The sequence below is a fragment of the Leuciscus leuciscus genome (assembly GCF_965113295.1).
Source record: "Leuciscus leuciscus genome assembly, chromosome: 24".
Classification (NCBI taxonomy): Eukaryota; Metazoa; Chordata; class Actinopteri; order Cypriniformes; family Leuciscidae; genus Leuciscus; species Leuciscus leuciscus.
This window is the reverse complement of record NC_138723.1, coordinates 26,331,375-26,347,583: the sequence shown is the minus strand read 5'-3', so window position 1 is coordinate 26,347,583 and position 16,209 is coordinate 26,331,375. Positions and strand designations below refer to the sequence as shown.

Here is a 16,209-nt window from a genome sequence, read left to right as displayed (position 1 = left end):
CTTTTTTTCTCGTCACAATCTGGATTTTCTGTTTTTAACCGAGACATGGATTAGCGCTGGAGTTGGCCAGTCGTCTGTTTTTAGTGAACTTTGCCCAACTAATTGTTCGTTTATTAGCACGCCGAGGTACGTTGGAAGAGGAGGTGGTGTGGCTCTTGTTTTTAGGAACAATTAAAAATTACGGACACTGTTTGCAGGGAGTTTTTCCACCTTCAAACTGCAATGTGTAATTGTAGAATCTGTTATGTCGCCATTGGTTTGTGTACTGATCTATAGGCCCCCTAAGCCAGACAAAGACTTTATAACTGAATTCTCTGACTTTCTTTCTCATTTTGTGTCACTGTATGATCGTCTCCTTATACTTGGTGACTTTAATATTCATGTTTGCTGTCCGGATAGACCTATGGTTAGCGATTTCTGTGGTGTAATAGATGCCTTTGGCCTTACGCAACATATAGATAAAGCTACTCATAAACTGGGACATACACTTGATTTAATTATATCTTATGGTTTTAATGTTGATAATATTGTGATTGAGGAGGCCACTTTCTCTGATCATAAGCCCATTATATTTGACATCACCCTTTTCAGTCCCTTGCAAACTGTCAGAGTTCAGGATCATTACTCTCGCCATATACATCCTCTCACTGCAGTTCAGTTTTCTGATAGTTTTTTGAGTGGAAATGTTGCATCTACTATTGCAACAGCGGCATCGTTCTCCTCTAGTCCGGATGAATTAGTTACCCTTTTTCACTCATCTTGCTCTTCCATACTTGACTCTGTAGCACCTTTCACATACACTCGCTCCAAATTGAAATCTCATTACTGGTTAGATGAGGATACGCGCTCTCTTAGGCAGGCCTGTCGTAAAGCTGATAGGAAATGGAAAAAGGATCATCTCAATGTTTCCTTTCAAATTTTTTAATCTGCATTCGCTTCTTTTCAGGCAGCAGCAAAAATAGCCAGAGCAAAGCACCTCTCTGATTTGATCAGTAAACACTCAAACAGACAAAAAAATGTATTTAGAACTATAAACTCTGTTATCAACCCCTCAAATTCCCCAGTTGTTGATGCATCTACTGATACCTGTGAGAAATTTCTTACGTTTTTTACTAATAAAATTGAGAACTTTAGATCAGTGTTTACAAACCCCACCTCATCTGTTACTCCGCCTGGTTGCTCAGGGGTACTGGCTACTTTTAACCAATTTCAGCCCATCTCTCTCACTGAATTAAGGAATTTAGTATCACATATGAAACTTACTACTTCATCTTATGATTGTATCCCCTCTTCTATTATAAAGGATGTTTTTGATGTAGTCGGCCCCTCCATTCAGGTCATCTTAAATTCATCTCTTGCATCCGGCACTGTCCCTACATGTTTTAAGCATGCGGTTGTCCAACCCCTGCTCAAAAAACATGATCTCGATGATCCCATTTCTAAGCTTCCTTTTATTTCTAAAGTTCTGGAAAAAGCTGTTCTGTCACAGCTGCTCCCCTTTTTGACCACCCACAATATACTAGAACCTTTTCAGTCAGGTTTTAGATCACTTCATTCATAGTACTGAAACAGCTCTGCTCAAAGTAACCAATGATCTTCTTCTTACACTAGATTCAGGTGATAATGCCATCCTGATATTATTGGATCTTAGTGCCGCCTTCGACACTGTTGATCACAACATCCTCCTTACTCGCCTTGATCAGCAGGTGGGCATTAGGGAGACCGCATTACTTTGGTTCCGTTCCTATCTCAATGATAGGACTTTCTCAGTATCTATTGGCAAGTTCTCCTCATCTTCTGCTTCTGTTTCATATGGGGTCCCTCAGGGGTAGAGCCCGAAGCCATTTGTTTTGAGAATAATGGCTGGCTGATGAAGTTATTGGCTGGCTAGCCGGCTCAGCCAAAACCTAAATGGCTGCTGCAGCCGCCAAACTTTTCATAGCTGCAAATGGCTGAAGCTGCCACTTCATGTCTAACGTTACAGATGTCTATACTGATTTACTAGATCTCAATATTTCCAAGCAATGCATGGCTTACACTATATTTCTACAAAATGCAATACAATGTAATAAAGAAAACACTAGATTTTACTTTCACAACGTATGTACATATTTATTTTGTAGTCTGTATGCTACTAAACATTTTCAAATAGCGACGGCAGAGATCGCGGAGAAGTATGTTGATTAAGAACGCAAACTTTTGTTGAATTTAGGAAAAATCTACAGACGCGAACAGACAAAGTGTAGTAAAATAAAGACCTAAATGTGTATTTCGGACTTTTTGTCACCACAAGTCTGAAAGAAGACATGTTATTTAAGACAAATATCCAAAAATCTCAAAATTGACCAGTAAAAAAAAAAAAAACGATGTTTTTGCCTGCCGTGTCTAGCCTTAATATAAACACACTGTTATCAGTATTATTTTGGACAAAGTTTTGCACATTTCACTTCAATGTACACTGAAGCATGCGTCGTGAATTAGCAATGTGGAAACGGTGGTTTGTTACTGCAGTAATATCACGTTCAGTGCTATAAATCTCTCCGTTCCAGAATATTTGGTTCATAACATCAATCTTTGATTCAGGTGTTTGTGCAACCGTGCCCTGAAGATTTAACAAAAGTCTGGGTAGGCCTAAGTTAAAAAAAATAATAAGTAGGAATTAGGAAAGTATGTGAGAAGTGAGATCAAAATTACCTTGCTTGCTTCTTTCCGCCATTTCACCTCAGTGCGAGAAAAAAAATGCATCGCTTCTTCTGTACGGAAAACGAGCAATTTGAATTGGTCGTCAATTCACTGTGAGTCTGTGTATCGTAGCAACGAGCACAAGACTGTGCTGTTATGAATCCAGTGGGAAAATAGATCTCGTGTATTGTTTATATATTTCGTGTGTGTATGTCTCTATGTGATAGAATTATTATTTGATGCAAATAATTCTAGCCGGCTCAGCCAAACTTTATCAGATGGCGGCTCAATTTGGCTTACGAAATTATTGGCTGGCGGCGGCTGAAATTCTAAATGGCGCAAATGGCGGCGCCTGGCGGCGGCTTCGGGGTCTACTCAGGGGTCCATCTTGGGTCCTATACTTTTTAGCCTGTATATGCTTTGCTCCCACTGGGTGACATCATAAGGAAGCACAACATCTCTTCTCATCTCTATGCGGATGACTCACAGTTGTACTTGCCTCTAAAATCTAGGGATTCCATACAATCTCTTCTGGCCTGTCTCGAAGACATCAAAACTTGGATGGTTAACAACTTTCTCCAGTTAAACAGTGACAAGACAGAAGTCATCATTTTTGGTTCTCCCAAGGCAAGATGCACTGTGGTACAAGATTTAGGTTACTTTTATCAAACCTTATGCCAGAAATGTGGGTGTCATTCTTGACTCAGAACTCTGCCTTGACAAACAGATTAGTTCTGTTGTCGAAAATAGTTTCTACCAGCTCAGAATGATTTCCCGCCTGAAGTCATTCCTATCTTTTAACGATCTTGAGAAAGTTATCCATGCCTTTATTACATCACGGCTGGATTATTGTAATTCCCTCTACTTTGGCCTCCCACAATCATCACTTAGACGTTTGCGGTTAGTACAAAACGCAGCAGCGCGTCTTTTAACTGGCACTAGGAGGCGCGCGCACATCACCCCCATTTTGGCCTCCTTACATTGGCTCCCAGTTCCTTTTAGGATTCAGTTCAAAGTTTTATTGTTTGTTTTTAAGCCACTTAATGGGCTCGCCCCAACCTATATCACCGACCTTGTACAGCCATACTCAGTTCGAAGGTCACTGAGATCCTCAAACAAAGGGCTCCTGCTTGTGCCACGGCTTAAACAGAGGGGCGATAGAGCCTTTGCAGTTGCTGCCCCACGTTTGTGGTACCAGCTCCCCCAGGATATTAGATCTGCCCCCTCCATTGCTGCATTTTATTCCTTGGCCTTTCTTGTTCCCTAACCTGGCACTTCTGTTTGTTTTCTGTATTTCTGTGTTGTGTGCCCTGATATTGAAGGTTATAATTATGATTATTGATTCTATGTGTTTTTATTTTTTACTTGTCTTTTTAGTTATTCATTGTACAGCACTTTGGTCAGTTTTGCGCTGTGTGTAAATGTGCTTTATAAATTAAAATTACTTACTTACTTATCCCATAGGATTACAAATGTGAATTCACTCTGGTGATGTCCGATCTCCTCAGTTTCATACAGTAGAAATAATTTTGGGCTGACATGAATGGCAACAGATATACAGCAGGGTCACCAAATCTGATAAGGCTATTTAAAAGTTCACTGAAATCTGTTTCCCCCCTCTTAGTTCCCCCCAGAATGACTGTAATGTTCTCCAAATTCATTATTGTTTGTTTATATCATTGCAAAATGTAAACTGCATTATCGCCCAACTCAAAACTTTATCCGCATACATACAGAACTCTCACATATATACAAAACGATATATACTATACATCATTGCTCAATTGCTTGATTCATTGCAAAATGTAAAACTAAATTATCGCACAGCTTTAATCTTCTAAATGCGACTATAAGACGTTAAGATATTACCATATTATAAACATTAACATCATGATTTTAAGTAAGGGCTGCTTTATAACAACATCTATTAAAAAAAAAACTATACAAATAAATTTGACGCCATTAGATCTCTTGTTCGGTGAAGTTTACTGTTGTATTTAATTAATTTTTTTTATCTTGCATGCAGTAATGTGGCGGTGGAGGAACCAAACCAAGAACCCTTCTGGGGACCAGCAAACGAGGCTCCTCATCATCGGAGGGAACAGCATAACCATGATCCTCCTTACAATGGACGAGGATCTGACCAAGGGCACTGGAATCCCCAGCATCAATTTTTGTAAGCTTCTCTTGTGCTTTTTTTAAGAGTTTGAAGAAGGATTGTAATTTGTGTGAAAGCCTCATCTAAAGCCTTGTTCAGACTGTCAGTTGTGCAAACCCCATTGGAATCTGGGTGTGAACGGCAAAAAAATTTGATTTTTAAAAATCTGTTTTGATAGATAGGGAAGGGGGAGATGGGGTTTGCTAGTACTTATCTGTATTTAAATGTCAGAAACATAAACATTATATGGTTGAAAACACTGAACGGTTAGTGCCAGACAAAGAGCAAGCGCAGATTTGAATTTAGCAGTTGATCACGTGATGCACTGAACGTTCTAATACCAGTGTGATCAATGGGTTAATTATCAATTGTAGAAATATATATATTTTTTGTCTTTTGGAAGCTGCATTCAAATCCATTCGGCTCAAAAATCTGATTGGGCCTGACGCCTCTGTAATCCAGTACCGCAGCTACACACTATCAAATCTCAAACCCTGTCATGTTGTTGACGTCATTGCCATAGAAAACATTTAAACCAACGCAGGTATTTCGCCATGAGACACACAAATCAGATTGGAAGAGTTGCGATACGCAGTGTGGACAGTCAATCATTTAGATCAGATTCCAATCGGATACAAAAATGAGCAGCACTATGACTTGACATGATTAATGATATCTTTAGAATCAGATTTGCACTGAACTGGTTTTGCGGAACAAAATCGAACAAGACTCATCATCAACATTAGCCACTGTCGGGCCAAAAGCGGGCGTGCTAGTGCGTGCCAGGACCAGTCGTGTTATCACTGTCACTTCAGGGGCTTGATCGGGCCTCGTTGGGGCTTCCTGGCCAGGGTTTTTTGGCCTGCCGAATACCTTGGTCCAAAGCGTGTTAACTCAGGCTTGAGGAGTGGTCATGAACAGGGGCGGAGTTTATCTGAGTCTGGAGACGGCAGCGCCGGATGATTCCATATACCAGCTAACTGGACTTAAGGACTTTTAAATTCATTTTAGCTCAAAACTCACTTTCATGTTTGAATACCTTCTGTTTGTGGTCTGATATGAACTCTAATCACCATATAAGGCAGAAATATTTAGATCCGATGCAAAACACTATGTGCGCTAACCATAACCAATAGTACACATGGTAGCTAAATATGACCGCTTGAAGAAATCAGATTAATCATATAGGCTATTACAGTCATGTTTTTATTTTATCTGTCAGTACGTCTTGTCTCTTTATACCGGACTGTCTGATATCCATATTTAGCTCCGCATAAAATAAAGCAACTGCGGTTTTTTGAGAGCTTCCTCTGTTTCTCTGACTGAAATATAACCGTATTGGGAGAGAGTGCTAAAGTTCCTCAGGCCGTATATTTGGTGGCACATTTGTAGAAATGATCATTCTTTCTAAATGTGATGTAAACATACTGTCCCGTGACTACAAATAAACAGAAACAGATGCGACTACTAGTACATGTCCTCTTTCTTTTGTGAAATAGCCGTAAACCACTTTATTTCTGTGTGACTAATGTGCAATCTTGACACAAGTTAATTAATTGATCAATGTATCACTTTTTTATAGTAAACCTGTGGTAAAACATTGATGCTTGGGTTTTAAATCTTTAAGTAAGGTGAAATTATGGTTTGTGTGACTGTTTCATAGAGGCGGGTTTTAGAGAACGCTGTTCCTTAATCATTCTCATAATTTCTCCTTAGCCCGTTTCAACCGAGGAACAACATGACGTCGTTCAGAGCACCTGAGCCACAGTCCTTCCATCCGCCTCTGTTTCCTCATCCGCCTCTGTTTCCTCATCCACCCCCGGGCGTGAGACCAACGAGACCCGGCTTTCCCAACCAGAGTGTCCGAGGATTCTACTTCAGTCCTTCAGCCCCATATCAGTCTCCACATCGTGAGCCACGCCACAACCCACATGCCCCTCCAGACAGATCAACAAGACCTCCAGGGCCTCACCGGAAACCTCGACACAAAGATAGGACTCCTCGCTGAAATGGAGGAGACTTCATCTGGTCAACCCAATCTGCTGGACTGTGCTGTCAATGTTAAATCATTTTCTCTGTGAAGGAACTGTGCTTGTTCTTTTAAGAGTAAATGGATGTGGTCTCTCAATGAGCTTGACTTTTTTTCTTTTTTTTTTTGGACTCCGCTAGCTAACAATACTATACGTTTTTAGATTAACTAATCTGTTATTAGGTCAAAATCTAAATCATACACACAAACAATGACTGCCACATATCTTTAATGCATATAAACAAAGCCCTGTTGTCACTTGTATTTATATTCTCAGAAGTAAACCTTGCTTTTAGTGTGAAATGGGCTGTTTTATTTTATTTTTTTAATTGTGTTTTTATTTTGTGTCCTGACAGTTTGTGTACTTGGACTTTGACTCAGTTGGCTACAATTGGACATCAGCACCATTTCTTAAGAGTTGAAAGAAATGTAATATTAAACATCATTGCAAGTGCAATTACACTTGTTTTATAATCTCCTTATATTTTACACATTTTATAAAGTATTTTTTTTTATCCGTTAAAATATTCTAGCTGATGTACGGTCCATTATTTAGGCTACAATTCTACTGGTCAGATGATCTCATTATACTGTGAGAACCCTGGTTGAGGTCAAATTAATAAAAGGCTTATTTGCTCAATCACTTGTAATTATGAATTTTTTAAATGGGTTTTAGAAAACGAGCTATTAAGTAGCAGATATATGGTCATCACCACTGAAAGGGAAATTTAATATAATATAATTAGAATATATATATTCAATACAATAACTTGTTTTTATGGTATATTACAAAAGTTCAATCTGAAACTGATTCATAAAACGATTTATTGACATTGAAAAGTTCTAAATTGGTCAAAAAATCTCAAAAAGCCTATAATAATACTTTATTATTATTATTTTTGCTGCATTCTATCATGCATCCATACGAAATAAAAGTTGATAGTGTAATTGGAATGGAAACAGTACCTTTCTTTATTATTATTTAAAGGTCTGAAGCGTTTTTGCTAATGAATATACACAATAAATTGATGAATTGTTTGATTTCGAAAATACAGCAATGCCTATCAGTGTAGAAATATAATTAAAAGTAAAAGTAAAATTAATATATTATACGGTAATAACGGTACATAAATTAGAGCTTTTTTTTAGCTCATTATAGAAAAAGTACAAGCATCAGTGATTAAAGCCAGGAGGTCTAAAAATATAGTGGAAGTCTTTCGCGATTGGTCAGTCTGAGGCATTGCGTCACCATCAGCTGACTGAAGTGGGCGGGGTCTTTCCACACGATACAGGAAGTGTTATGATTATACACATAAAGCTTTGTATTCCACGATGTCTAAATATGACGAATATATTTAAGAGAATTACACCAAAGCGTCGTTGAAAGCGTAAAGCACTGCGGTGAAATCAGGTAGGAAAGCTATTTTACATTCATTCAAGACTAATCTTATTGTCATTGTTTTTAGCTGGTTGGCCTGTCAATAATGGTGCCACCAGACTCATTTAAGTCAAAGTTAAAGTTTAAAGTGTCGTAGCTTATTTACATATAATGCGTGTTAATGTACAACTGTATATATATATAATTACATATAGAGGCCCTTAAAAAGTATTTAGACAATTTACCAACATTTAAAATGGATATCAATGAATTAAAAAACAAAATATCAAACCAAGTGGCATTTATTTTATGTTCAACAACAACACCTTTACCAGTTCTGAGAAAAGACCCTGAAGCATTTATTAGCATTTTACAGTAACACTTGATTTCATATCTAATGCAATGGATTTCAGGCATTTTAAAGTGTCCAAATCATTTTTTAAACCCCTGGCTTGCAGTATAAACTACTGTTTTATCAATCATTAACCTTACAATAGAAATAACTCCACCCAAAGTAAGGAGCTTTATCATCAGTCAGCCCCAGTGCCGTGAGACTGAGTGTCTTATTGTTCTGCATGCAGGAGACAGCATGTCTGAGAACAGTGACTCCAGTCTGACGTCTGAGGAGAGGGTCCGCGCTCTCACTAAACTGGGCAGCTCTGTGGACGTCAGCGAGGATGTGCCGCCCCGCAGATACTTCCGCTCAGGGATGGAAATCATCCGAATGGCCTGCATCTATGCAGACGAGGGGAATGTGGAGCATGCATTTATTCTTTACAATAAGTACATCACGTAAGTACAGCCAGAACAGGCGGAAAGTGTGCAGTTTGGTTATTGATTCCACATATCAGATTCATTATACTGTTCTCCTGATGTAAGAAGAAAAGGAAAAAAAGGTGATTTCCATAAGCACAGTACAAAATAATCCCAAAAACTCTCTGTCAAGTTCTTTTTAAATGCTCAATCATCATGATAAAATATTGATTTTTAACCTCTGGAGGTCAAACTAAATTTATTTCTATTTATTTTATATTTTGAGGTTGCAGTTTTTTTGCAAAATTTTACTAAAATCTAGAATGTCTAAATACAGTTTTAAACCCTGACTTGAGTGGTTTTGTGATTTACTTGACATACATTTCTTCATATGCTACAAATAAACATTCAATTAACATCACAATTAAATGGATTAAAAATGACGTTAATATAAATGATAAATATTCTATATTATTTGAAAAATATTTCGAAAATATAAAAGAATTTTCATGCGTTTTACTTCTCCTTAGGATGTTTATTGAAAAACCTGCAAGACATCGAGAATATTAAAAAAGTCAACATTCTTGAGAAGAGAGAAACTAAATTTAGGCCGTCTAAATACAGTTTAAACCCCTGATTTGAGTGATTTGTTATTTACTAGAAATATATTTCTTCGTATACTAGAAATAAATTGATAAACAAATAATTAAATAGAATAAAAACAATATTAAACAATAAAAATGTATTAATAAATAAATGTAATTAATAAAAATAATTAACTAATTTTTAAAACTAAATAATTAATTAATTGTTTAATAATGAAACAAAAACAGTGCATATTATATATTATAATATATTATATATAAATAATAAATATCTATAAAAGAATAAATAATGTTTTTTTTAAATAATAAAAACTATATTTTGAAATAATTAAATAATGTTCATGCATTTTACTTCCTTTTAGGTTGTTTATTGAAAAACTTCCTAGACATCGGGATTATAAAACAGCCAACATTCCTGAGAAGAAGGAAACGATGAGGGTAAGATTTTTTTATGTAATTTTTTTTACAGCTTCATGTGAGAGAATTTCCCTAGCTAACTAACATCCCTTTTTTTCCTTCCACAGAAATTAAAGGAAATCGCCTTCCCGAAAGCTGAGGAACTGAAAAAGTTGCTTCTCAAGCAGTACGATAAAGAACATGCCGAATATCTCGTCCAAAAGGTGGGTTCAGTACAGTTACAGTAACATTTACAGGCAGGTTTTTCTTAAATTACACCTGCGAACTAATTCAGATGTGTTTTTTATTGACGAGTGTGTGAACCCTGTCAGAGAGCCGAGGATGAGGCCCAGGCTCGAGAAGTGTCCAGGCAGCAGGAGCTGGAGGCCGAGCGGCAGAGACAGGCCGAGCTGCAGGAGCGGCAGCGCGAGAGGCAGCAGCTCAGCGCCTTTGAGGAAATGATCCGCAGGCAGGAGCTTGAGAAGGAGCGCCAGCGCATAGTGCAGGAGTTCAGCGTCCCGGTGTCACCCACCTCTCCGCGTGATCTCCTGGTGCCTGACGTACCGGGACCTCCACAGGCCTCGTTTTCACCACTGACGCCCCCCGGAGGAACCCCAAACCACGTCTCTCCGAGCTCAGGCCTCCCAGCGTTTGACCGCTCGTTGAAGCCTAGCGTTCCAGTCAGTGCAGGACACAGTGAGAGCTCTCAGTTTGCACTTCCTTATTCATCACTTGACATATGTGGCGGTACTATTACTCTGTTGTCCTGTCATTAGGTTGAGATTATATATGTGTGTGTGTTGTCTTAGGTGTGTTGGTAAACGGTTTGCGGCAGCTGTTTGTCCCCGCCGAGCTGTGCCAAAGGTTTTTAAAGCTCGCAGACGCCAACACAGCACGAGCGGTGGAGACCTGTGGGATTCTCTGTGGCAAGCTGGTACGTGCAAAACATTTTCAGATGCAAAGTAATATAGTTCTAGTTAGGTCAATCTCACAAAAGCATGTCTGGCTTATATTTCACCCCAAAATTGAAGGTAAAAAAAAAAAAAAAATTTAAATAAAGAAAATAAAGCCTATTTTTATGACATTATGATTTTTTTATACATATATTTTCATTACAATAAGATTTTACCCCAAGTTCTAGTGGATTGTTCACGTTGTAATCTGGATATTCTTTAATAGTAACATTTTACAATAAGGTTTCATTTGTTTTCACATTAGTTAGCTAAGAATGAACAATACTTCTACATCATTTATTAATCTTAGTTAATGATATTCTCAACATTTACTACTACATTTTTAAGATTCAATGTTGTACCTGTTAACATTAGTTAATGCACTGTGAACTAAGATGAGCATGGACATTTTTATTAACTAACATTAACAAAGGTTAATTGGCATTTTTAGTTTGTTAGTTCATGCATTAACTAATGTTGACAAATGAGACCTTATTGTAAAGTTTTCGCTTTTTAATAAAGTAAAACATTACTTTAAAACAATCATTTTTAATTAACAGTGTAATTTAGAGATAATACTGCCATGATGTATTCATAATTTACCATTTAAATAATATACTATATGTAATAATAAGACATCTAAGCACATTTTTATTGTAACATAAATTTGTAATTATTATTAGTATTATTATTAAATTGTATTCATACAATGGTAGTATTTGTCTTTAATTTATTAGTTAATCTAAATAAGAAATAATAATATATATTATATATATATAAGTGGAGAACAGTTTTTTTCCTTAAGTTTTTCTGGAAACTGTGATTTTTTTGGGGGGGGGGATTCTTTGTTGAATAGAAAGTTCGAAAGAATTTTCAGCATTTATTTGAAATTTAAATCTTTTGTAACATTATAAATGTCTTTATCGTCACTTCTGCTCAATTTAATGCATTCTTTCTGAATAAAAGTATTAATTTCTTTAAAAAAAAACCATCTTTCTGACGGCAAACTTTTAAACGGTAGTGTACATAAAACTCACATAATACCTCTTGAATATAATTTAATTTGGGCAAACTGCAATCTTAATAAATCTGTTGTATTATGAGTGAAGCACAAACCAGTGTGCTTGTGTTCGCAGATGAAGAACGCCTTCACAGTGACACACGTGATCGTGCCCAAGCAGACTGGAGGACCAGATTACTGTGACACGGAGAACGAGGAGGAGCTTTTCCTGATCCAGGATCAGAACGATCTCATTACACTGGGCTGGATTCATGTATGGAGTTTTCCTTACTGAAAGCATGACTTATAATATGACAATTATGTAGCTTGTCAATAATCAATCTCTCTTTTTCTTTTCTTGTAAGACCCATCCGACCCAGACAGCCTTTTTATCCAGTGTGGACATGCACACACATTGCTCTTATCAGATGATGCTTCCAGAGTCTATAGCCATTGTGTGCTCACCTAAATTTAACGAGTATGTTTTCATCTATACGTTGTGCTAGTTATTTTGGGTGATAGTTAGCAGGTAAAATGGAGCAATAACAGTCTGATAACGTGTGCTCCAGGACGGGCTACTTTCGGCTGACAGACAACGGGATGGATGAGATCTCTTCCTGCAAACAAAGAGGATTCCACCCGCATCCAAAGGAGCCGCCCCTGTTCTCCGTGAGTAATGCCTTATTAGTGAGTTAAACAAGGGGTTTTCAAACTGGGCTCCTGGGAGTGCTAGGGGGAAAAGTGGAAAAGTATAAAGAAGTATAAAAAAACGTTTTTTTTTTTTTATAACTAAATAATACAAATAACTAAATAAAATAATCAAAAATAAAACACTGATTAAAACAAATAAATTGAATTTAATAAATAAAACATCTAAATAAATACAGTACAGCAGTAACTAAATATTTTTCTTATACTATTTTAAGTATATGAAAACCTTTCTGTTAATAAAGAAAGAGTAATAAAGCAGGGGTTTTTTTTTTCACCTGACCTAAAATGCCTCGGCATCCATCTAAAAATCTATATGAACGGGAGATTATTAAAACGTGGATAAATCAACTTGCATCATAAGGCTCGTCGCCTTCATTTGTCAATTGTGCTCATTCCTGTCGCATTTTGTCAAACTGGCATCCTGCATGAGCGTGGAGTCTGAGGAGGAGAGCTGGGAAAAACAACTCTCCAATATTTTGAATTTGGACTGCAGACAGTACCAATTCAACCACTGTATTACATACTGCACCTTTAACTGGAAAAAACTAAAACAAACTAAAACTAAAACTGAAATAAAAATATTTTTTTAAAATATAAACCTAATAAAACGAAATTACTAAAAACTAAAAATATAAAGATAAAAGCTCATTCAAAATATTAATAAAGCCATAATAAAAAACTAAAAGAACACTACACTAGGGTAGTATGTGATTTCTGATGCATGTCGCCGTATCAAGTTCCTGCCCATTTTCAATCGCAAGCACAGCTTTCAGTCATGACGTAACAACCCATTTTTCAAGCATCAAATAACTAACTAAAAATAAACTTGCTGGAAAGACTAACACCTAAACATACATCAGTGTGATAATGGGATTTTTGTTTGTTTGGCTCGGACCTATACTGCAGCCAGCCACCAGGGGGCGATGTTTTCGGCTGCGTCCGAAATCGCACACTATATAGTAGGCGAAAAACAGTATGTAACAAAAAAGTATGTCCAAATTCACAGTACTCATTAAAGAGTAGACAAAAAGTACCCGGATGACCTACTTATATTCTGAAGTGTGCAAACGATGGACACTTTACTATCCCATGAGGCCACGGGAGAGGATTTGTGAATGGCAGGGAAGCAACGCAACTGATGCCGGCAGCTCACATGACAGTGACAACATGGCAGATGTAGTATGTCCGGATTACATACTGATACTACACACACACACTCATACTTTATAGAACATGTTTTTTTTCCGGTAATTTCTAAAATAAGTACCTACTCAAGAGAGTATGCGATTTCGGACGCAACCCTAAAGATCGTATTCTTTAGATCCATCTAAAAGATTGAAAACCCCTGATTTTAGGAAACCTCTTAACATTGAACTTCACTACTTAATTCAAATTTGAATGACCTAACTGTGTCCTCCGCCATATTGTATGTGCACCATATAGAAGGTTTTGTGTCTGTTTTGTGTTCAGGCTAGTCAACACGTCATCATCACAGACGGAAGTGTGGCCATGCTGGATTTGCGGTGATGTCATTGCTGCTGCTTTGAAACATGTGCCTTTGCTCTTGACCTCACAGTGACCGATAAGCTTGCCAAGGAGCTTCTAATGGGTCAAAAAAAGTCCAGCGCCGATCATTGCTACACTTGGCCTCTATTATCGTGTCTTAGCAGTCTGTATTTATTGGTTTAATTCCCGAAAAAGAATATCAAGATGTGACCAATAAAAGCTTAAAGTTGAGGTGCGTAATTTTTAAAACCGGCAGCATCAAGCGTGTTTGCGTAAATAAAGATAAGATCTCATAAAAGCATAACAGAAAAATAGAAATGCATGGCTTCTGTGAGCTTCCTTTTATTTAAAAAAGGTTAATTCTGTTTGATGTTGTAAAAATTACACACTTCACCTAAAAACAAGTTTTAGTATTCACTTCACAACAAAAAGTTTTACAGTACAAATATCTAAACATTCTTAAATCAAGAAACATTTACTTGTGTAACCCCCCCATTGACCGATATTCTTGTTTTAAGCATAAACTCGCTTAATTTTGATAAAGTTTTCAGAAAACGAGACCAAGGAATTTGTTTTTTTCTCACTTATGCCGTCCACTCAATAGTGTACTACTGTTATATTTGATTTAAATGTGCAGTTGTTTTAGTTCTGCCTCTCTTCATACTGGAAATGATTCAGACCTTTATGTTGGTCATATGCCATTGCAACCAGACAGACTGGCTTCTGTATTTACCTTAACACATGGCAATGAATCATTCAGACTGTTAAAGATCCAAAAATGAAAATTGTGTCATCATTTACTCACCCTCATGTTGTTCCAAACCTGTATGAGTTTCTTTCTTCTGTTGAACACACAGGAAGATTTTGTTTGTAACCAAACAGTTGACGGTAGCCATTAACTTCCATAGTATGGAAGTCAATGGGGTCCAATGGGGTTTGGTTACAAACAATCTTTATTTGTGTTCAGCAGAACAAAGAACTTGAGGGTGAGTTTTCATTTTTGAGTGAAATATCCCTTTAACACGATGGCAGATGTAAATAGGGAGCAAAAACATTCATTTTCATGTTCTTTCAGCCAGACTATTCTCTGTTGCTTTCCATAACATGTTGTTGTTGGACTTTAATTTTTATTTTGTATGTAATTTTCTGTAGTCATGAGGTTCATTTGAAGGTTCTGAAGCTTTGCATCTTTTACTAGTTAAATGCAAACATATCTTCTTGTGAAATATTATCTATTAAGGCAAGAGACACTACAAGGAAAACCATTGTCAGTAGAATTGGTCAGTTTTGAGATTTTGGGCTGTTTTGCTTCTAAAATACATATCTAGGTGTTTACTTTATAACACTTGGCCCTGGTTTCACAGACAAAGCTTAAGCTAGTCTGAGACTAAAATGCATGTTTGAGCTGGTTTAAATGAAAGCAACTTGCACTGATATTTCTTAAAATATGTGCCATTGTTTTGTCTCAAGATGCACAGCAGTTTTCTAAGGCTCATTTATAAAAACAACTTAAATGACCTAATTGAACTAAGGCTTAATCTTTGCTTAATTTAAGCCCTGTCTGTGAAACCAGGCCTTAATATGTCAACAAAATGAAACATGGATTGGGTTTATCCAACGTTCAGATTTCTGTTCTGGAAATGTATGCAAATATGTGTATATTTAATTATATAATGGCTCATTTTCATATTTAAACATAACATTTCAGAAATACAAAACAGTTGTTTTAATGTACTGTGATTAATCCACTGTGGTGATATCTATTAGTGAAAATATTTACCCTTTCACATCACCTGTGGTGTTTTTTGCCTTAAGTTGTATTAAAGGCTTTGAAAACTAGCACTCTTTTTATTTCACTTATGGACTGAAAATAAATAATATGTTTATTGCTTAACAATGTTCACTGTGGGGGTGTACTATTAATGTTTACGTGTATGGTAAGCTACTTAAAGGGATAGTTCACCTAAAAATGAAAACGTTGTCATCATTTACTCACCCTCAAGTTGCTCCAAACCTGTATGAGTTTCTTTCTTCTGTT

At 36.8% G+C, this 16,209-nt stretch overlaps 2 protein-coding genes across 5 annotated transcripts in view; both read left to right on the top strand.

Moving 5' to 3' along the window:
* The window catches only part of dusp11 (dual specificity phosphatase 11 (RNA/RNP complex 1-interacting)), a 46,323-nt gene extending 38,814 nt beyond the window's left edge, over positions 1-7,509 (top strand). For all 4 annotated transcript variants that reach the window (XM_082157861.1, XM_082157860.1, XM_082157859.1 and 1 more), the window contains 2 exons: positions 4,709-4,858; positions 6,557-7,509. In XM_082157861.1, coding sequence (XP_082013987.1) covers positions 4,709-4,858; positions 6,557-6,848 — 442 coding nt within the window. In that variant the 3' untranslated portion in view covers positions 6,849-7,509. The remainder of the gene's footprint in view (positions 1-4,708; positions 4,859-6,556) is intronic.
* Positions 7,510-8,122: 613 nt separating this feature from the next.
* On the top strand, positions 8,123-16,010 carry stambpa (STAM binding protein a). Its single transcript, XM_082157864.1, has 10 exons — positions 8,123-8,280; positions 8,829-9,039; positions 9,968-10,043; positions 10,130-10,225; positions 10,334-10,697; positions 10,811-10,935; positions 12,091-12,228; positions 12,320-12,432; positions 12,524-12,623; positions 14,136-16,010. The coding sequence occupies exons 2-10, from the start codon at positions 8,837-8,839 to the stop codon at positions 14,190-14,192; spliced, it is 1,272 nt and encodes a 423-aa protein (XP_082013990.1). The 5' UTR covers positions 8,123-8,280; positions 8,829-8,836; the 3' UTR covers positions 14,193-16,010.
* Positions 16,011-16,209: the final 199 nt, after the last annotated feature.